The sequence below is a fragment of the Chlamydotis macqueenii genome, chromosome 4 (genome assembly GCF_036417535.1).
Source record: "Chlamydotis macqueenii isolate bChlMac1 chromosome 4, bChlMac1.mat, whole genome shotgun sequence".
Taxonomy (NCBI): Eukaryota; Metazoa; Chordata; class Aves; order Otidiformes; family Otididae; genus Chlamydotis; species Chlamydotis macqueenii.
Genome location: NC_141559.1, coordinates 66,342,405 through 66,365,589, shown reverse-complemented (window position 1 = coordinate 66,365,589; position 23,185 = coordinate 66,342,405). Strand labels below are relative to the sequence as shown.

General features: G+C 37.6%; 2 protein-coding genes across 12 annotated transcripts in view; one reads left to right on the top strand and one right to left on the bottom strand.

Moving 5' to 3' along the window:
- The first annotated feature begins 3,736 nt into the window (after positions 1-3,736).
- Positions 3,737-22,713, top strand: PACRGL (parkin coregulated like). 2 transcript variants are annotated; one of them, XM_086746801.1, is made up of 8 exons: positions 3,737-3,819; positions 8,917-9,070; positions 10,651-10,718; positions 11,772-11,862; positions 14,113-14,247; positions 15,959-16,066; positions 17,441-17,521; positions 19,660-22,713. In XM_086746801.1, exons 2-8 carry the CDS (start codon positions 8,933-8,935, stop codon positions 19,714-19,716), a joined length of 678 nt encoding a protein of 225 aa, XP_086602927.1. In that variant the 5' UTR covers positions 3,737-3,819; positions 8,917-8,932; the 3' UTR covers positions 19,717-22,713. The 2 variants fall into 2 exon arrangements, with proteins under 2 accessions (XP_086602927.1, XP_086602926.1); XM_086746800.1 differs by lacking the exon at positions 3,737-3,819 and adding an exon at positions 3,851-4,223.
- The window catches only part of KCNIP4 (potassium voltage-gated channel interacting protein 4), a 457,716-nt gene continuing 457,068 nt past the window's right edge, over positions 22,538-23,185 (bottom strand). For all 10 annotated transcript variants that reach the window (XM_086746789.1, XM_086746795.1, XM_086746791.1 and 7 more), the window contains one exon: positions 22,538-22,738. In XM_086746789.1, coding sequence (XP_086602915.1) covers positions 22,691-22,738 — 48 coding nt within the window. In that variant the 3' untranslated portion in view covers positions 22,538-22,690. The remainder of the gene's footprint in view (positions 22,739-23,185) is intronic.

Here is a 23,185-nt window from a genome sequence, read left to right as displayed (position 1 = left end):
CAAACACCAAGCTTAAAACATACCAAAAGAATTAGCTTAATAAAGGTACAAATATTCTCAGACAAAAAGATCTAAAATATGAGTGTTTTATGTGATGTTCCTTTAATTAGTGATATTCCAATAAGCTTCAGTTTTAATTTCATCAGCCTCAAAATCCATTTCACTTTAGTGAGTTCTCCTCCCTCTCAGTAATTAACTATTTAACTGTGACTAATGAAAAAAGAAGTCAAATTGCATATTGGTTTTATCAGCAGTGATAGATAATTAATTAATCATTGGTTCTATTTAAATTGGTTGAGTATCATTATAAAAACATAAGTAAGCAGTCCAGAGTTAGCTTTCGTCTTCAGATTCTTATGTGCTTATCTGAACGCACTCACATACATATAAGTGACTGTATTTCTTTTAATGATAAAAATTCCTTGAAAAATATTCATATTTTTGTCTTTTACTTATTTTCAAGCATTTAGAAAGAATTATGGCCGTTTAATTAAACTAAAAAATACATAATGGAGAAACTCATAATTGGAGGTAATGCTATACGAATATACAGTAGCAATGGTAGTTCATGACAGCATATTTAAGATTACAAAGTGGTGTCATGATGGAGAAAAATGCTAAAATTTGTCATGTTTGGTTGATCTATACACAGTATAAATTTTACAGTGTTTTTACTTCTAAATTGTCCATCCACCAAATACGTTTAAAATGTCACAGAGTAGTTCCTATTACAACTACCAAAAATAGTGGGATACAGTAGGAAAACTATTTTATTTTAAACAAACCCATTTTATTACAAGTACTTTGACCTATATGCCCCATGTCAATTATTCAGCAAGATCTTAGAAAATTCAAGGCCAGGTATAGTTACAAGGAAGCTACTCAAGGAGCGGGGGAGCTGCAAATTCATAGGAAAAGTGCAACACAAACCATTTTAACATTTTACTGTAGGAATCTAAAGGGACTGAATGTGTGCTAAGCCTTAGGACTTCTCTTTTCCCAACACTTAACATGTGAGTTAGAAGAAGATATCTCTAGAGGTGTAGTTTCATCCTACCCAATTTTAAGAATTTAGGATGTCCTGGTTCTGGCTGGGATAGAGTTAATATTCACCTGAGCTGGGTGGAGAACTGGAGCTGGTAGCCCCTATGGCTGGGGCACCCAGCTGGGATAACTGACTAATTAGCTAACTGCTGGGGTTAATTTACCCAAATTAGCCAAAGGGCTATTCCATCCCATCTGACATCATGCTCAGTATATAAGTGAGGAGGGCGCTGAGAGGAGCCTCCTGCTACTTGGAAGAAACCAGGTGTGGAGATTTGTTGTAAGCCATTATACTGTATTTGTATTCTATCACTGTTTTGTTTTCTTCTGTTATTGCTGTTAAATTTACTTTTTGTTCAATCTCAACCCATGTGTTTTTGCTGGTTTTTTAATTTTTTGTTTACCAATTCTCCCTTCTGTCCTACTGGAGGGTGCAGGGAGTGAGAGAGAGACTGCATAGTCTCGTCCTGATTGGGGCTGAACTACAACATAGGATCATTTTAATCTGTGTTCCTCCCATGGAGGAGGGAGAAAGTAGGTTCCTGCACAAAAGGGTCAATCCCACCCAAGATCTGCAGGGTCCCAGCACTCAGGTACATGAGCCTGGCACATGTGTGGCACGGGGCGAGGGTGTATGTCTGCATGCATACAGCGATGTCTTGTGTTAGGTGCCCTGGCATGGGGAGGGACATGCTGGTGCTGACTAAAGCCAGGCCAGCATCCCTGCGTAGGACCCCATGCCTGAAAAAGCCTTGGATGAAGGCAATTCCCTGAGAGCCAGATGTAGTGATTTGTCCCAGTTCAAGAGACGAAATGTCCCAAGAGATGAAATGGAGGGACACACGTCTATCAGGCATCCACAATTCAGTAAGTATCTCTCAGACTCTGATTTCACACAAGGCGAGCAGTGCAGTCTGTACATTCAGCATTCAAAGTACAGCAGGACTCCCTGTGGTACCACACACACTACCATACCATAACACTCCTTTATTTTGCATTTTTCAGGAAACTGATTGAGCTCTGAACTAAGCCCTGCTCTTGCACAGAGACTGGAGTCTTACTTGTCCTTTTATAACCCAGTAATTTCTGTGGCTCCAAGAACTCAGTGGGAGCTGCTGACTCCACAGAGCTGATCAGTGGTATTTTGTTCATGCAACACAGCAGTTCATACCTCCTACTGACTTAGGAATTGTATGACTAGTGTCTTCCACGCTTGAATGTAATTGTAGTCTGTTCTGTACTCACAGAGCAAGTATAGCAGCTATATGTATAAAATGACACTAGAACACTGAACTAAAACCAAACCTTGCTCAGAAAAGCAGTTCTGTTTTCTCATGAAGATAAGCATGCTGGTTTGCATTTTGTAGTGTGATTTTCAAAGACTTGCATGGTCTGCTTTACAAATATTGGATACTTCTGAGATCGTTTACCAGCCTGTAAAATTTATGGATAAAAAGGCATCCATTCCTCTATTGCCTTCAGCATTGTGGACCAGTAAAACAATGTTGTGAAAGTACTATTAATGTCTGTTTGATTTAGTTAAAACACTTAGAAATAAAATAGAAATCTACCCTTCTCCAGCATTATTTTAATAACTTCTTCCTTCTGTATTTCCAGAAGGTCTCTTGCTCTAATGAATTTAAAAGGCATTCAGTTATGCAGCCTTATTTTAACTCTGCAAACGTCCTCACCTTTGACTTCCCGTTATTGGCAGATACAAACTATTTATGTTGGATAAAACTAATTATGAAATGCCAGCACTGGCCAAAATCTAATGCCGATGGTAATTTTCAAATAGTCGACAACTACTTTTCAACACTGTCAGTGCATTTTCCTTGAGGTTTTTTTGGTTTGTTTTTTGGTTTGTTTTTTTTTTTTTTTTTTTTTTTTTTTTGCAGAAACCCAACAGAATAGCCTCTCTTATCCACTTTTAAAGTCCCATTCAGTTACTTGTTATAAATTACAGAAGTGAGAAAGAATGTGACTGTGGAAAGATTGCATTCTAGACCATTTAAGCAAACCAAGAGAACACACCTTGCTTGATTTATTGTTGATTGCATGAAAGAACACATCTCTTAAAGAAAGCAAGAAAGTACACTGATAATTAATAGGGTCCACAGAGGGAAAAAGAAAAAAAAAGTACCCTTTTACCCAGGAAGTCTTTTATCATGTTCAAGTGATAAACACTGTATTTGCGACAGAGATTTCCGTATGGTATGAGTGGGTTATCTGAAAAATGAAAGTAAAAATTAACTATCATTGTGTTTGGAACAAAAATGATCACAAATGGGAATGTGGCCCCATCCTTGAAAGCCAAACTTTCATCATGTGAAAATAAAAGCACAGTATCTTCCATATCCTGTTTTCCTTGGGACACTATTAAGAAAGTGGATAAAAATGAGTGGCAATGTCACCTGAAAATTTAACCATCGCCATTCTAATCACAGACATACAAGGTCGGTTGAAAAAAAAAAAACAACCCAGCCTTTTAATCTAATTTTGGCTCTTTCCTTAGAAGCACTGAGGACGGTGCCTCAGCTCCCCGGCCCGCTGGCCCAGCAGACCCGCCAGCACAGCCTCCAGCACAACGCCCGAGGCGACACCACAGTTACCGCCACGTCCGCTCCGCCGGCACTGCTAACGGACGCCGCCTCCCACCGCGCATGCTCCCGCCCCCTGCTCGGACAGCCGCGGAAGATTGGCCTCTCGGCGTCCCGTAGTTTCCCTGGCAACCGGCAGGAAGCGTCGCTGGGCGCCGAGGTGCCCGCCCGCCAGGTCAGGGGTTGTCGGTGCGGCCGGGCCGGGCCAGACTCTGTCTGTCGTCACCGGGCAGCGGCGCAGTCCCGCAGCGAGCCCCCGGGGCACTGTGCGACCCTCCCACCCCCTTCCCTAAGGACCCGTAAGAAGAGGGGATACCGCTCCCCAGCGGCCCAACTCTCCCCTCTGGCCGCCTTCATCTGGGTTTCGCGCGAGGGAGTGGGAGCTGTGGAGAAGGGGCCCCAGGAGGGGCGTGCGTGTTCTTCCTCGTCGTCTCGATGGGGCTCACGGTGTTCGTGAGGGTGGGGCTGCGGTAACTTGCCAGAGCTTGGCTGTTTGAGCTTCTGAGCGGTTACGGTACTTGGTGCCCCTGTTCTCCTCCTTACTCTAGCTGTGCTTCGGGAGAGCTGACACTCACCAGGGTAAGGGAGCAGCCTCGCCTTTAAAATCCTACTTACTTTCGTTCCACCTTTCTTATGTGACTTCCAGAAACCAAACTCCAGGCTGCGCTTTTCCTCCTTTGAAAGATGTCTTTTAAAGGGGCCTTTCCTATTTCTGTTTAAGGATTTCTGTCCTTTGCTTGAAGTCTGTCATCTGCCAGTAGGATGGTTCACTTCTGTATCAAGCCTTGTATGTCACTTGTTTGATTCATAACTGTACTTTTGCTGTCTGATCTCTTTACAAATGTGTGTGACTCCCAGCTTTTGACTACACAAGACCTTTCATCTTGCTCTGAAGACTGAGACTTCCTTATGAAACATCGGGTTTCCACTCTCCGTCACCTTCTCCTCTGACAGTACCTAGGCGTGTCACTTCAGTGGTGTTTTTACAAAACCGTTATTGCTGTCCTTAGCTCCTATCTTTATTTTTGTCCCAGAGGGCTAATACTGTTCCTGCCGGTGGTCACGCTTTTTATTTTTTTAGTTTCTCTGATGGTACAAGCCATGGCTTTTCAAACACGTCTAGATATTGTTGTTAGTTAAAAACTTAGTAAAATCCTTGGCATGTATCTTGGTTACTTCCTGGAAGAGAAAATAATCTGAATATACCTGAAATACTTCAGAATATTTTTCTGAGAAAAATATTTGTGGTGTTATTAGCAAGATGACTATTCCCATTACGAGCAATTGTACATTTCAAAGATTGACACTGATAGCACTATTTTGTGATGTATAATGCTAATGTCAAGAACTTATCTGGTGTTTTTATAGTATAAAACCATTTTTATTCTTATTTTTCTGATAGTTAGAAATGTGTTTTCTAACTCTAATGTGATTAGAGTTTTGTGATAATAAGCTGGCACTTACAAAATCAGTAAGTATGTTATTGTTTGTCTTCTAGGGCTTCAAATTATTTCTGATTTAATAATTTGCATTTTACAAACACAATAGCTCCCGTAAGTGTAATTTAAGTTTTTGTGTGTTCTGAAGCGACATTTAATTGTCTAATTGTGGTATGTTAGTTCTTCTTTTTAAAAGACTGTCACTGGAGACAGGCCATATTCTGAAAATGAGGAGAAAGAGAAATCCAAGATGTACAGTGGGTGGACTCATTTGAATAACTAGTTCTGATTAAATAATCAGTCAAGAAGTATTGATTTAAAATTTCAATTTTAGTTTTGCTTTGTGTGTTTATTTTAGCTAATTTGGTAATCATTACAATATGTTGTTTCTCAACATTTAGTAAAACACAAGTACTGGGGCCTTATCACTTCTTACTAGAAGCAGAAATAATCCTAAAGATTTAGTAATTTAGATAATGACAAAAGTTCCTGACTGGAAGTTCTATTTGAAGAGAAGAACTAGAACAACCAAGCTAAACAAGGACTGCAAGTACAAGATTCTGGCAGAGATTAGGGCAGGTGTCTTATAGAGCTGAAGGAGTGGAAGTAATGTGGCAAAAGAAGTCTGCATCTCTACTTTATCCTGATCTCAGTATTTGGAATTTAATCATGTTGTTGACAAAATGGTGTCATCAACTTGCAGAAAGTGATGGCTGGATATCAAGCACCCTGGCAATGTTTGTTTATGTGTATTATTTAATTGGCTTCCTATTATTTTCATTATTATATAGTGTCAATTCTTGTTTACTAAAGGAATGTAATTTCTTATTTACTAAATTATTTTCTCCGTTATCTGGAGTACACCATAGCATAAATTACTGAACATTGATAATATTCCAAACTAAAATCATCACACTTTATAATTTTATTAACATTTGAAATGTTAACTACTGAGGGAGCTAGTGGAAGTGTTCACCAAGCCATCATTTACCGGCAGTCCTGGCTAACTGGAGAGGTCTCAGTTGACTGGAGCTTAGCAAATGTGACGCCCATCTACAAGAAGGGCAGGAAGGAGAATCTGGGGAACTACAGTCCTGTCAGTCTGATCTCGGTGTGGGGCAAGGTTATGGGGCAGATCATCTTGAGTGTCATCATGCGGCACATACAGGACAACCAGATTATGAGGCCCAGTCAGTGTGGGTTTATGAAAGCCAAGTCCTGCTTGACTACCCTGATCTCCCTCTATGACAAGGTGACCTGCTTAGTGCATGAGGGAAAGGCTGTGGATGTTGTCTACCTAGACTTTAGTAAGGCCTTTGACATAATTTCCCACAGCATTCTCCTGGAGAAACTGGCTGCTCATGGCTTGGGTGGGAGCGTTGTTCTGCTTGAGGGTGGGAAGGCTCTACAGAGGGATCTGGACAGGCTGGATCGATAGGCCGAGGCCAATTGCATGAGGTTTAACAAGGCCAAGTGCTGGGTCCCACACTTGGGTCACAACAACCCCATGAATGCTACAGGCTTGGGGAAGAGTGGCTGGAAAGCTGCCTGGTGGAAAGCGACCTGAGGGTGCTGGTAGACAGCCGGCTGAACATGAGACAGCAGTGTGCCCAGGTGGCCAAGAAGGCCAACAACATCCTGGCTTGTATCAGGAACAGTGTGGCCAGCAGGAGTAGTGAAGTTATCATCCCCCTGTACTCAGCATTGGTGAGGCTGCACCTTGAATATTGTGTCCAGTTTTGGGGCCCTCACTACAAGAAAGACATTAAGGTGCTGGAGCATGTCCAAAGAAGGGTAGTGAGCTGGTGAAGGGTCTAGAGCACAAGTCTTATGAGGAGCAGCTGGGAAAACTGAGATTGTTTAACCAGAGAAAAGGAGGCTGAGGGGAGACTTTATCTCTCTCTACAACTACCTGAATGGAGGTTGTAGCAAGGTGGGTATTGGTCTCTTTTCCCAGGTAAGAAGTGATAGGACGAGAGGAAACAGCCTCAAGTTGCACCAGGGGAGGTTTAGATTGGATATTAGGAAATATTTCTTTATTGAAAGGGTTATCAAGCATTGGAACAGGCTGCCCAGGGAAGTGGTTGAGTCACCATCCCTGGAGGTATTTAAAAGGTGTGTAGATGTGGCACTTAGGGACATGGTTTAGTGGTGGACTTGGCAGTATTAGATTTATGGTTGAACTTGATGATCTTAAAGGTCTTTTCCAACCTAATCGTAGAATCATAGAATGGTTTGGGTTGGAAGGGACCTTTAAAATTCATCTAGTCCAACCTCCCCCTGCAGTGATCAGGGACATCTTCAACTAGATCAGGTTGTTCAGAGCCCCATCCAGCCGGACCTTGAAGGTCTCCAGGGATGAGGCATCTACCACCTCTCTGGGCAACCTGTTCCAGTGCTTCACCACTCTCATCGTAAACATTTTTTTCTTTATGTCTAGTCTAAATCTACCCTTTTTTAGTTTAAAACTATTACCCCTTGTCCTATTGCTACAGGCCCTGTTAAAAAGTCTGTCCCCATCTTTCTTATAGGTCCCCTTTAAGTACTGGAAGGTCTCCCCAGAGCCTTCTCTTTGCCAGGCTGAACTCTCTCAGCCTGTCCTCACAGGAGAGGTGCTCCAGCCCTCTGATCATCTTTATGGCCCTCCTGTGGACTCGCTCCAACAGGTCCATGTCCTTCTTATGTTGGGGGCTCCAGAGCTGGACACACTACTGCAGGTGGGGTCTCACCAGAGCAGAGTAGAGGGGGAGAATCACCTCCCTCAACCTACTGGCCACTTCTTTTGATGCAGCCCAGGATATGGTTGGCCTTCTGGGCTGCAATTGCACATTGATGGCTCATGTCCAACTTTTCATCCACCAGTACCCTCCAGTCTTTCTTGGCAGGGCTACTCTCAATCCCTTCATCCCCCAGCCTATGTTGATACTGGGGGTTGCCTGGACCCAGGTGCAGGACTTTGCACTTGGTCTTATTGAACCTCATGAGGTTTGCATCGACCCACTTCTCAAGCTTGTCCAGGTATCTCTGCATGGCATGATTCTATGATTCTTTGAAAACCTGGAATTATTCCTAGGAATAATTTATATTATTCATCATAATGTCAGACTTGGTCTGTTAAATAGGCTGTAGACTATTCTTTTTATTAGGGGCATTTTAACCCAATTGCATACATATATAGTAACACGTGTAGCTGGTGCATTAACATTTAGAAGATATGTGTACCTAAATCTATATTTAAGTATGTATGCAGAAAATTGTTTTTGCATTCTTTTTAACAAAATACTTTCACTCTTCGTACTGGAATTGGAATTCATTTTCAGTGTTCTTTCTTTGCTGCTTTACATTTCTGTTCTCTTCTCTTATTCATTCTGCTTTGGTTTTTGTGTCCTGAATCTACTTGCTCTTCTGTTCGTTCCTTCATCCTGGCCATTCCTCAAATTGTTGCTGTCTTCTGCTGTAACTGTACCCAACCAGCCTGTTTCACTCTGGGCTGTTCTGCTAAGCACTGTGATGTTGCTTGGATTTCTGTAGGCTACCCTAAAGGCAGACTGTAGCTAATTTCACTTTTGCTGCAGGTCTCAAAATGCAGAAGTAAAGGGGAGCAGTGCGGGATTAGGACATGTGCATTTGAAAGATGGAGTCATGAGACTGTCAAAATTATCCTGTGCGCTGCTTTGGATATATAAGAATGAGCGTTTGTTTTCTGACACACTTACTCAGATTTTCTTGACTGATTGTTCAATGTCGGTCTTTGGACCTGGGGTCCAAACTCTTGATATTCTGTCATGTAGCAATGAAAACTATTTTATGTTTTTAATCTTTTTCTGTTCTAGGATGTAATGTTCTAAAATGTCATCAGGCATCCAAATAAAGCCAAAGACTGCAGTACAGAAAAGCAAGACATCTACTTTGCCATGTTCTCCAGAACCTGCAATTAAGCCACAGCCAAAGCCTAGTGACAAGATGAATCCTAAAACTATTGATCCGGTATGTATAGGTGGTGGGTTTTCTGTTTGTTTGTTTGTTTAATACACATCTCTTCTTGGAAGAACTTCCCTTTCTTTATAAAATACTTGCAGGACATGCTGCTTCTGGTCCTGTTTTGTAAATTTAAACTAAACTTTTCTATTAATCATATATTCCCTAATTTCTAAGCTCAAATCTCTGAGGCATAGCATGTTTATTACTTTTTTTTTTAATTTAAAAAAATGGAGTTTTGGTACAATTGTGGCTTCGAGGGTTACTCTTTTATTTTCCATGTACTTTTGCCCTAAAAAGAGATTTTGAGCTAAGAGTTAAAAATGGTTGGTGAGGTCTTTTTGGCATGGTTATAAATTTTGGCACCTGCATGTTTAGAGGAACTGCTATCAGTTATGCAATTAAACCAAGAATCAGGTGGTACCTTGAAGATCATCTAGACCTCGTAAAATCTAACAAATTAGTTGCTGGTGAGCGTTACTGAAACTCCCAAGTACTGAGAGTATGAAATCTGGAAGAATTTGGGCTCTCAGGAGAAGACTGATGAAAGGAGCTGTTATTTCATGGAAGTCCTGTGCCTGGAAAACTAGCTTTGAGTGGGTCAATTAAAGCTCACCACTGGGCCATATCAGCCAAACAATTAGTAATGTCACAGACTTTTTGGAAAACAAACTAAATGTGGGAGTACTTTGGTGAAGTACTAATTTGCTGTAAACACAAGCTGAATGCTTTCATGGGAGCATTATTTTCCTTTAAAGCTTTTTGCAAGTAGTACAATGACTTAATTAAGCCAAGAAGTTTTCAAATCATGCACACAAGTTTAACAATGTTAATGTAGATTCAAACACTCAAAATATAAAAATTAAGATTTTATGGTATTTCCTACTATGTGCTTTGTGATAAGATATTTAACCTGGGAAGTAGCCTTGAATGATCATGCTAATAAATATCATAGTTCACATGCATAAGAAGCATATATATGATAAAAAAGAACTTTGTGCAGGCTTTCATCTGATGAAGGTCCCAGTTTGCTTCTCCAGTGAGTCCTCCCAAGATTCTCACCAGTATGTACATCCCTGCTGATTTCCAGTGCTCTCATACCATCTTGCCCAACATATGGTGTTTCTCCCACACCTTGCCACCTTATAAATTTGTCTATACTCAGATCAAGATGGAATTAGAGTAAATCTGCCTTCTGCATGTTACCAATATAACAACAATAAGAGCATCAGGAAAGTGAGAGGTCCTTAGGCTGTTAAGAAGAGATCCCATAAGACTTCAGTGTTAAGATTTGCAAAAGAAAATATAAAATTAAGGGTATTCCTGGAGGAGAGCACTAATTCTGTATTATTTATTCATTTTTACAACTCCCTAGCCAGACAATTCTGAAAAGCAATTTTCTGATGAATGTACCAAATATATGTTTTCCGTCCTATAGCTGCAGTTTTGGGGGTTTTTAAATTACTTTTAGAATTGTATAACTAATTTCCTTTTTTGGTAAACTGCAGTTTTAACAGATTCAAAATAGTTATCAAACATTACTGTTATGAATAAATAATCCTTTTTTTTTTTTTTTTCGGTCCTCACAGTTTGGTGCTCATTCTCGACCACCTTCTGCATTTGCTGCCATATACGCTAAAGGTGGCATTCCATGCAGGTGTGTTGTTTTTTTCTGCTTTTTTTTTGCTAAATATATTATGGTTAGGCAGAATTATGGAGATTAAAAGACATCTATTGATGTTTGATCTTTTAGTTAGGCTGTTTGATTCCTTTCATTTCTGAAAAGATTTCTGATACTTTACTCTTTTCAAAGCAGAAAGCAATTGCCATGTATTTGAAATTGTCTTCTTTTGCTTCTTTTTTTTTATGCTGTGTTAATACTGAAGCTGCAGTTTTAAAGAATAGCTAGGTATTTGCAGATTTGTTTTGCTAAGCCTCTTTCATGAAAGAAGGTAATTTATTCATGTAATGGTGTTTACTTCTCCCTACTAACAAAGGTAATACAATTAGTGCCATTTTAGTAAGTAGACATCTTGCAGTCTTTTTTTTTTTTGGTCTGAAATAAGTAGCATGAGAACATTTTCTTGAATATTCTAATTCTGAAGTTGTCAGCAATATCAGATATTAACAAAACTATTTGTAAGTAACAGTTTCTGGTATTTTAAGTTACTTTTGTATATTATATATTTACCTAGACAATAAGTGTTTTGTCAAGTGAATGCAGAATGACTTAACAAAAATTTAAGTACATGTATATACGTGTATAAAATAATCATTAATATTTAATTTATATCCGTATCTTAGGAGTAACTGATGAATTTCAGTATAATTTTCATTCTGTTTCAACTGATTTCCCCTACCAGGTGTTACTTGAGGAAAATGTTTCTTGATTTATCAAAATAAGTAACTTTGCAAAGGAAGCATCTTCTGTGTCGGTACGAGAGGCATCTATAATTTTTATAACTTTATTTTCTGATTTTTATGTGATTAGGAGCAGAATTTTGAAAGCTGCCATATTTGGGAATTATAATAATTAAATTGTTAAATATCATTATACATTTCACAAAGGAGAGCAGTAAGTATTGAAATTGTGTATATAACATTATGGTAATATTGCAAACCAATTGGTAATACATTTAAAGTGAATAGTGTTGGCAATAAATGATATATTATGATATGCTATTTTGTTAAAACTTTATTTTTTACATAGGTTAGTGCATGGCTCAGTAAAGCACAGACTGCAATGGGAATGCCTTCCTGAATCTGTTCCCTTTGATCCTCTTCTTGTAACACTGGCAGAGGTAAACTCTATTTTCTTGCCAAGTTAGGCATACAGGATTTCCTAATTGCACATGGCATTTTGTAACAAGCTAACTTAGACTCACCTACTAGGGAAATATGAAAAAAAAAAAAAATTATGAGGCTCTTATATGAACGAAGACAGTTAAGAACATTGCCATTTGTAGTTCTTTGGTTAGAGCGGTCTGGGAGAGGTAGGTAGAGCTATTTCATCTTCAAGATACTGGCCAAATACAAGACTGAATCTCAGATTCCCAACTATTGAATCAAATACTTCAATCCCTTTGTGGCTTTGCAGGTTCTTTTGTCAAAAAAATGTTTTTATTCTTTTTGTGTATAAAGCCTACCTATTTGTCGTGGTTTAGCCCTGCTCAGGACCAAGCTACGCAGTTGCCTTGGAGGGAATAGAGGAGAGACAATATAACAACAGGCTCAAGGTTCGAGATAAGGACAGTGAGAGATCATTCAACAGTTACTGTGACAAGCAAAACAAACTCAATGTGGGGAAAACTAATTCAATTTGTTAACAATAAAACTGAAGAATGATAATGAGAGACAAAACCAGGTCTTAAGAACACCCTCCTCCCACTCCTTCCCTCTTCCCGGAGGTGGACTATCTCCACCTCCTCCCCCAAGCGGCACAGGAGGAATAGGGAATGGGGGTTGCGGTCAGTTCATCACATGTTATTTTTTGCTGCTCCTTCCTCCTTAGGGAAGAACTCCTCACATTCCTCCCCTGCTCCAGGGTGGGTTCCCTCCCATGGGCTACAGTCCTCCAGAAAGTGCTCCAGCGTGAGTCCTTTTCCATAGGGTGCAGTACCTCAGGAACAGGCTGTCCAAGCACAGGTCCTCCATGGGCCACAGCCTCCTTCAGGCATCCACCTGCCCCGGCATGGGGTCCTCTATGGGCTGCAGGTGGATCTCTGCTCCTCCATGGGCCTCCATGGGCTGCAGGGGGACAGCCTGCTGCACCATGGGCTGCACCACAGGCTGCAGGGGAATCTTGGCCAGGAGCAGCATTACTCCTCCCGCTCCTTCTTCACTGACCTTGGTGTCTGCAGCCACTCCTCTTGCAAGAAATTCTTCACAAGCAGGCTCAGTCAGGCCCCTCTCATGTTCTTTTCACATCTCCTCGCTTTAGTTCTCTTGGCTGGCCAAAGCCATTTGGGCCAAGTTGGGCCCAGACAGCCACCCAGCAGGAGGCCAGAGGATGAGGCCCACAAGGCTCATGCCTCCCCCTCTTTGCCCACACTTCTGTTTTATTTTCCTGTTCCTAAATATGTTATTACAAAGTTGTTATCACTGTCACCAATTGGCTTGGCCAGTGGCTGGTTCGCCCAGGAGCTGGCCAGATCCACTGGGTAAAGTGGAAACTTCTATCAGCTTCTCTCAGAAGCCGCCACTGTAGCCTGCCTACAGAAATGCAACACACTATTGAAGTGAGAGTGCTCTCCTCAATAGATTGAACTAAAACAATGGAAATAATAGGATCCTGTAAAAAAAGTGGAAGAAAAATAGTATATGTTTAGGCTTCTGTTTTCTCAGCATCATCTGTGACATTTGTCACCAAATATGTTTCAGGAGTGTAAATAAATGTTGAGTCAAGTGTGGCAGATGGAATAAAGTGCATACTCTGGGAGTGTCTTTTTTTTTTTTTTTTTTTTTTTTTTTTTTTTTAAGATTAAGCAAAGCTGTCAATTCCTAAAGTAACTTAGACCTCCTGTTATGGAAAGACGAAAGACTTCAACCATGGGGCTTTAAATCTTTGAGTTCTGCCAATCATCACATCTTCACTAGAAGTGCATATTTGTACCATCTACAAATTTTTGGTGTTGTAGGAGGGTGTGTGTGATGGGAGGTATCTTTTCTTCCATAGTTCACCTATTTTTTTTTCCTTCAGGGTACGAAAACCATTTACAAATACAGCCCGTTCTTGTTCATGGTCTTGTTGAAAAAATATCTTGGGTAGTTAGATTAAAGGTAATGAAGTACAAATATTGATTGATTTGATAGTATTCACAATATGAGTTTTAATATTCAGTGCTCAAAAAAAAAAAAAAAAAAAAGAGTAAGAATATTCTGTAAGCAGAGTTGTACTCAAGGGCTCCACATGGTGGAGTTAGTGTATTTTATGTTTTGAACTGATGTAACAAAATCTAAACGTTATCTTGCTGCTTTGTGGAACTTTTAAAATGTATTTTTATTTAAAAGAAGGCTAACTATTAAACAAACATGTTTTACATTTGCAACAGGGTCTAAGAGAGACAAAACACCCCTATACATTTGTTTCAAAGGAGGGTTTTAAAGAATTACTTATGGTTGAAGGTGCTACTGAAAAAGCAATTCCCTTGTTGCCTCGTCTAGTTCCAGCGTTAAAGGCTGCATTGGTATGTCTTACTCTTCATGCTGAGATTTTTAATGGGTTTGACTTTTTTTTTTTTTTCTTTTTTTTTCCTTGTGCTGGTGAGGACTACATAGAAAATATTAATGTGATAAATCTATTACATGAGCATCTGTTTTGGGATTTGAGGGTTTAGGAATAGTTTCTTTTTTCTCATGTTAACCCTGCCTTGGTTTTATTAGATAAATATGTCTTTAACTGTGAATTCAGATGGGTTACTCCTCATCCAGCTGTATGACAGTAGCTATGGGCAAATTCTGTGGCAATGTTCTATTAAAGAACTGAATATGAGCAGAAATAAAGATATGTATTAGTTGTGGGTTTATATATCCACATAATAACATGCAAAAAAAATATTGAGGTGAAGTAAAATGGAGATACAAGAATAAATACTTACCTGTTCCATTTAAAAATTCAGAACATGCTACAAAGATAAAACAGAATATACCAATGAGGAAAAGGGAAGAACACAGTTAAAACTATGGAGGTCATATTCTTCATTTTTAATTCTTTTTTAACTTTTCTACTCATTCAGAAAATAAAATAAGGTAAAGTATTGGCCTTGAAGGTAATCTCTTCTGGATCTTTTTTTTGTATCTTTCAGAGCCCTTTTATAGTTCAGCTGCCTGCTGTCCTTTAATCTAGCCATGTTTCAATTCTGCTTCTATAGACATGGCTGAAAGTTTGAAAATTCTTTGTGATCTCAGATCAGAGGTGTAATAGAAGATCAGAATTGTGTGTTATCAGTATCTTTGGTTTAGTTTGGAAGACAAAATTAGAAGAGTTATTCTTCTCTGTTCTGCCAATTACTGTTACTCATCTGATAATTTTCATTATTGCACTGTTTTGGTATGAAGTTTGGTATAAAGTTTTGGTATAATTCTACTACAACAAGCAGTTGATGACTTCTAGTTAAAAAAAAAAAAACGTTCAGGACCCAAATGTCAGAGTGGAAAAATAACTGTTTAAATAAAGGTCAGTATCAGTACAAAACCAAAATAAAATGTCATTAATCAATTTCACTGCTAAAGGAAAAGTGAGATAACTAAACCATTAGAGAATTCAGGTTTAGAAGAAGCCTCCCATGGGAGCAATAAAGATGACAAAGCACCCTAGAAGTAGATAAGAGCCTGATAATTGCTGGCAGGTGACAAAGCAGTAGCTTGCAGGGGACTAAATTAATTGAGCTAGAAAGTCCAAGTGTGTTTCTCGAACAAAGACAATTATTGTTATGAATTACATAGAAATTATTCTGAATTCCTTATATGTGTAACTAAAATGCTGTCTCCCAGTTTCAGCACATCCCCATTTGAGGGATTCTTTCTAATATGCTGTGAAGCGTTAGAATTGTTGGTGTAGTAAACTGTTTTGCCTGCTGAATTTTTTATTTCATCAGTAAGAAATTATTCGTTTACTTGTTTCCAAAGAAATGCAGAAGTTTCACTGACATTTTATGGATGCTTTTGTTTTCTACTTTAAAAAATATGCTTCTGTTTTTAAGTGTTACCTCTAGATAGTAACATTCAGTCATATTGCACTTGTGTTTCTAAACTTGTAACATAACGATTAGCAGTTGCACAGTATTTTTATGTTTTAAAAATACTATGTAGAATCTTAATTTACAGACTGCAGTTTTGAAGAACTTGTGCATTTATCTGAATATTACTGATAGGGTTTTCTTTTTTCCTTCTCTGAAGGCCCACTCGGATGATGAAGTATTTGGAAGAGGATTGGATGCTCTAGTTCAACTGAGTGCTGTTGTTGGCCCATCTCTTAATGATTATCTTAAACATCTGCTCACAAATGTAAGTTTTTAATGCTGTAGTAAAAAAATAATCTGTGTTTTTACGGTACTTTTGGTGAGATGCTTACTATAATATCTGCACAAATACAGTGGAGGACTCAGCAGTTCCATGAAAAGCATTACTTCATATATTCCTCTGTGCAAGTCCATCATTCTTTAATAATCTTGTGACTTATAAAGGTCTAGCAAGGTCCAAAAACTGTTGTTAACGTAAATTGGAGAATAATGGAAGTACTGTCTCTACTATTTAAAAAAGATCCAACTTAAAGACTGAGGTGAAATAGAGACTGTGTTTTGAAGAGATGTTTATGTTTATTGCAAAATTAAGTTTTTAATGCAAAATTAGTTTTGCATTTTAAGTGTGAATATTTTTTAAAAATCTATGAAAGTTTCAATACATTAATATAAGCAAATATTCCCACTTCTTTCAGATGGGAATTTTGCACAAAGAAATTTTCATTAAATAAACTAAGAGTGGGATTGTGGAAAGTATTTTTATACTGAGTCCTTCTGCAGACATCCTTCCTCTGTTGGACAGGCTTTTTATGGTTTCATTTAGCCTGCTTCCAAAGCGCACTTTTACAGCAAAATAAAAAGATGTTTCAGACACCCAATGCAGAAGAGAGAAATTACAGTTTTGGGTTTTTTTAAAAGTATTTCCACTATAATAAATCTCTTTCAGTGCATGTGAAAAATGTTTTAATTTTTCATGTGCACAGCACTTTAAAAATGACTTTTTTTTTAAGGTTCATACAGCTTTAAGATTTGTTTGCTAAAAGAAAAAAAATTAAAATAAGTATTTTTTTTTGGCTAGCAGTTGAACTTTTTTTCAATTTAAGTTTCTCATTGGTTAACATTTTATTGCTTTTGCCTTTACTGAGTTCCATACTTTGTCATCAGTTACAAGCTATAAGGTGATGTTTCTTTTTGGCTTTAATTTTCCCAAGATAAGATGATTTTGCTCTCTACAACTACCTGAAAGGAGGAGGTTGTAGGGAGGTAGGTGTTGGTCTCTTCTCCCAAATAACTTGTAATAGGACAAGAGGAAATGGCCTCAAGTTGCGGCAGGGCAGGTTTAGGTTGGATATTAGGAAACACTTAACTGAAAGAGTGGTCAGGCACTAGAACAGGCTGCCCAAGGAAGTGGTGGAGTCACCATCCTTTGGAAGTGTTCAAAGAGCATGTAGACGTGGCACTTTGGGACATGGTTTAGTAGACATGGTGTTGTTAGGTTGATGGTTGGACTTGATGATCTTGGAGGTCTTTTCCAAACTCAAAGATTCTATGATTCTATGAAATAAAGTAATAATATTGATCTCTTTGCATGTATTGTACTATATTGTGCAACAAACCTGTTTATTTTACTTTCTGATAGCTTTCAAGGAGATTAATGGACAAGAAATTTAAAGAAAAAATTACTGTTGCTTTGCAAAAGTTGGAGCAATATGGTGGAAAGGTGAGTAGACCACATGATTTTTCTGTAATCGGCACATTTGAATACAACTTTCCCAAATCAACTTCCATCTCTGGTTTTCAGATTAAGAATCTCATTCTGAAAACTGCATAAAACACAGGATTTTGTACTGTGACAATCAGCAGAGTTGTATTCCAGTCAATAGTAAAATAGTTATTTTAGTCTGTTTGATGTATTGAGTAACAATAGAAATGACATTCAATGTCATTTATCTTAATGACATTACTCTAGGTGATCCATGTTCTGCCATTTAGGTTTTGTTGTCTCCTATTTTTTTATCTCCCACTCTTCATTTGTATTCTCCATTGTTTTAATCACTGAGAAGGAAATACAGGGCGATGTCTCAGTAAAATATTACAGGAGTTCCATACCTACATAAGAAGCTGCATGGCTGGACTCTTACAGCACAGCACACCAAGACTCATTCAGGAGAAATCTTGTGAATCCCTACCCATCATATTTGCTTGGATCATTTTATCGTCCTAGCTGTGAAGCTTATGCAGACTTAGTGGTTAAATGAGATACCCACTGTTCTTTCTTGAAAATTCTCCATTTCTCTAGAAAATCTATTTTATTTTTTTTCCTGGTGTTTGAACTGATGTGATGAATGGGTTAGTTACACAGGGTAAGATCCAGGATGCCTAATATAAGTAAGTCCTTACTCCAAATTGGGCATTGCAGCACTTAGAAAGTAGATGCTTGTGCTGAGTAAATCATGTGAGCTTCTTGTACAGACCAGAGGGTAGGATTGCTGCCCATGAAGAGTGATCCAGGAATTTACCAAATGTCAAATAGTAAATAGCTTCTGGCCCCTTCTAGAGTATTGACACCTGACTCAGGCTGAATATTTGTCTTGCTTCAATATGCCTAGGATGCAGGCTTTGTATTCCTTCTTCTGAGCCTAAATATTCCTCAACAGGATTTACTCTTGTTAAAAGGTCCTTGTTGGTGTTATTGATGATGCCTGTCCATTCCCACTAACAGCTTAGTGTTTAGATCACTTACTGAAGAAATCAGATACTCACATTCCAGCCCTCCCTGGTTAACCCAGAGGTTAGATCTGCAATTGCTGTAAATAAAAAGAAATGGTTTAAGGAATAGATGGCAGAGTATTCAGCTGCTGAACATTCTGTTGACATTTTCCATTGTACTGTACATTGCACAGAAAGGAAGAGAAAAGAAAAAGTGAGAGAGTATTGGCTTGGCTATTCAGCTAGAAGAGAAAATATTTACTTTCTTGACCCTGTGAAGAATTGCATGTATTATATTAAATGGTCGTCTGTAAAGTATAGGAATAACCTAAAGAGTAGGGACCATAAATGTAGGTCTATCAGTTCTGAGCTTGTGTGCCTTAATCAGTAGGCGCTTTTTTTTTCTTTCATATTAATTTAAGAACAGTAGCACTGTTTGTGTTACAGACCTGAAAAGCATAAAGACAAATAAATAAGCACGAAAGCTTTTATTTATATATAGTGAGACAAGAAAAGGAAAACTACATCTCATCTTGATGTTCTGAAAATTTAGGCCTAGATAAGGTAACTAATCCAGTGAATCATTAACTTCTAATTCTTCTCTCTATCCCCCAGTTTCTTGTAGTTTTACCGGTTTCGTGAGTAGGTCTTCCTGTGTGTCTTTTAAAAATTCTCTAATAAGATAAGGCAAAAAACTGGAAACTCCCAAATTGTGATTACAAGCAATATTATATAATCTAATTAATGAATTTATCAAATTTCTGTTCTAAATGAGTTATAATGTATATGATTCTTACTTTTATTGGAAGTCCCTCCCAGAATTTCACTTCTCTATTTAAAAATCCTTGTTATTTCATGTCTATAATTATATTCAGTTTTAGATATGAATTTACATATATCTTCTCATAGGTGGTTACTTTCTGTCATTAGGTATCACAATGCTCCATTTTTTCAGTTAATCATTTTCAACCCTTTTGACAGTAAATTTCTCAGCATATATTAACTTTTCAGTTGTCTGCTGTTTGCTAATAACAAAGATAACTAAGTAAAAGTTGTGAATTATGCAATTTATAGAGACTATATGAATACTCTCATATGTAGTGCTAGTGCTCCTTATTTTGTTTAAATTTGTTTTATTTTCCTCAACAGGCAACTGTGGTTATCATCAAATCTAAAATTCCAACCTATTGTTCTATCTCCTCATGAACAAGAAAACTGTAGTAATTTGTACTGTAAGGTGAAATTTGGAAAGAAACTGCCTGCGAACATCACTGACATTATATGTGGTATGATCTTTTCTCTGAAAATAATCACAATTCTTCATTATGATGGAGAGTAGGAAAAGTCCTATCAGTTTGTGAATATGTAATTATGGAAGATTGTTTAACATAAATCTCTCTGTATCGGCTGTTATTTGCATATGCATTGTGCTTACAATGATATTGACTAACTGGCTGTTATTTCAAAAGCAGAGCATTTCTTATTTTGTTGTAAAGTACAATTTCCTTTAATTGATCTACAGTGCTTAATATGTTTTGTACATTTGTGTGATGCAAAGTAATTTGGCTGTAGTTAAATATTTAAATAGTAACTAACTTGGTGTTATATTACATATGTATACCTGCTTTTGAAACACGTAACTTCATTTGTGCCACAGTCACAGATGGATGCAGTTTGGGTCCATCAGGGCTTACTGGGTATCGATGTAGAACTATGAGAACTCATCTAGACTTCTTGAGAGTTAGCTTGAATGTGCTAAATAGGTAGCATATGGTGCACAACTGAGCTTGCACAGTGCATTCTCAGCACATTGTTTTGAGAAGCTAGAGAGGCTCTGGAGAATACAGTGCAAAGGCATCAGGTTGCTGCATAGAGCCACAGCCTAGGTTTTGCTCAGGTAATTAGTTCCGGTTAGCTTTGGGCCACTGAATATGTGTTAGATGTAGGGGGCAACTTTGGAGTATTTACACCGTGCTCCCTCTGCATTGAGTTCTGTAATGCCGCAGATATGCTTGGGACTATTTTGTGAATTCAGCTCTGAACAAGCTAATAAACTTCTGTATGTGGAAGCTATGATAAAAATAGGTGTTAAAGACAATAAAATGATCACAGAAGCTAGCTTACCTGGCTGTCAAGCCTTGTAGGGTACAGCGTTTGTCCATGAACGTATTTGAACTTGATTACAAAATAATTCCTAAAAGGTCTTGTAATAAATACTGTTCAGGGTTCCTGTTGTTATGGGTATCAGAGTTACTCTGTGAGGGAGAGCTGACTGAAGTAACAAAATTTGCCATGTAACTTTTTCCCCTGAGGAAAATTCAATTTGGGAATTTAAAGTTGTTGGAAGGAGTTGTTGTGGGGTTTGTTTTTTTTTTTTTTGTCATCAGAAGATTCTGTTGCGTAGGGTATTAAAAAAGTCTGTCATGTGAAAGCTATTTCAGAATTTTTTGAAAATTACCACTGCTTGGCTAAATTAAATTTACTTCAGAACTGTGCTGAGATCTCTGCTGAGATCAGAACTGTGCTAAGTCAAGATCTATGTATTTAATATTTTTTAAAAAATAATTTTGTTAGCAAAAATGTTTAATTTCAAGAAATACACGTATTTGTTTAACAACTTAAAAGATCAATCATGATGCTTGTTTTTCTTCATGTTTACTTTATTTTATTATTTTTTTTTTTACAAAATGTGCACATTTAGTTTACACAAACACGCTACAGCAGATTTCAGGTGTACATGTATTGTACTACTCTTATCCTACACTGGTGATAGCAGAGCAGCTTTCAACATGCTTCTAACATCCCATCTCTACACCAGAATAGATACCTGATTTATTTTTGCCAAAGAATGCTTGCAACATTCTTTCTACTTCGTTAATCTCCTTTCTGCAGCAATGTTGCAATGAAGATTGGCCTATCTCTGATAGCATTTCACCTATTTTGAAGTACTGGCATAAACTGTGGACAATATATCTCAAAAATTACATGGATGGGGGGGGCAATATTATATTTTAGGTACATACATTTTTAGAAAAGTCTTTCTAGGTTCACAATTAAGGTAGCTCCAATCTTAATGAAGCAATGATCCTAAAAAATTTAATACAGTTATCACGCATAGATGACATTATAGAGCTGAAGTTTCCAATTTTTTCCTGATTCTGTCTTATAATTAAAGATATTACAAAAAGCTGAAAGACATGTTAGCCTGTCTAGCAGTCATTATCAGTAGGTGTTACTACATAGTAATATTCATTCAGAGCACCAAAGTGGGATGGAAATTTCAAAAGAAGTTCATGCCTTTTTCTTAAAGGCAGAAATACACATACTCGTGAAAACAGTGTTAGGATCCAGTCAAGGTTTCTTCATGAAAAACTCAAAGTTGGAAGCCTTAATTTTAAGCAAAGAACTTTGCAGACACATTCAAGAGGAATTAGAAATACGGTATGTAGGACTTCTGATATTCATGTCATGATAAATTAAATGTAGATTTACTAGGTAAGTGTGATTGATAGAAGCTTACTCGTATTTGTTAGGGAGTAAATCTACCTATAAACAATTTCTTTTTTTGTTCTATATAAGTTTGTCCTCTCAAGTTACCTATTTTGTTAGGTTTGGGGATTTTTTTGGAAGAGAAAAGCAAAGGTGGAAGGCAATTGCAGCAAGATGTGCATTGCACATTGATTATAGCACTTTAACTCAAAGTATTATTAAAAAAATGAGGACTACGCCATACAAGTGTGAAAAGAAAATAGATAGTAATGCCTCTGTATAAATTAGAAGCTTAGATTTAAGAAATACACTCAAACACCTGGAGCTTAATCCAGTACAAATGAGTAGCAAAACTAAGAGTATTTATTTAATCTCCTTGTGATGGTATCTATTTTATCTAGGGGTTGGAATGACAATAAAGCTGCATAATGTCAAGTTTGTTTGGGTTTGGAGTAAAAACTTGACTTTTCAGAACAATCTTGTTAACTAAGTAGCCACTGTTGAAGTGCTAAATTGTATATTTTAGAAAGTTCTTATGGGGAAAATTTTATAATTAAAAAAATATTTGCATAATACTTGTCTCAGTGTAAAGCTGAGTAATTTTATTTAAGATAAAGTGGGAAATCTGTCTTTTAGGTGATGTTGCAGAATAGCTCATATTTGTCCATTTTTTGTAGACCTAATGTCTTCATTAAATCACATTTTCAAACAGCTGCATGGATCGCATTATATTCTCATCCTGTAAAAAAAAGACAACAAAAATCCAAAAATCATACACCATTACACATTTAGTTGGTAAATATCTATAGTGAAATTGAGTAGAACTAACTGTATTTTAGTTAGTGACAACATCATTTTTCAGCTTGTTTGGAGCAAATGTTAGCAGAAAAAGCCTGTTAATGGATCTATGCTTAAATATTTTTTTAAATACATTAATTAAACCAAAACTGTTCTGTGCAGAATGCAATAGCACATTAAGAAAATTAGGTCTGCAGTATTTCAGAGGTTGTAAGTTTATATCCAGTATAACAAAATACATATAGACAATAAATACTCAAGGAATAATTGTTGTATCTGAAAAGTGAATCTGTACATGAAATTGCTAGTCCACAGGAGCCTTTTTTGCAATTGTAGGGCATCATATCACCTAGCTAGGGATGATTCTAAAATAAAATAGATTTAAGTG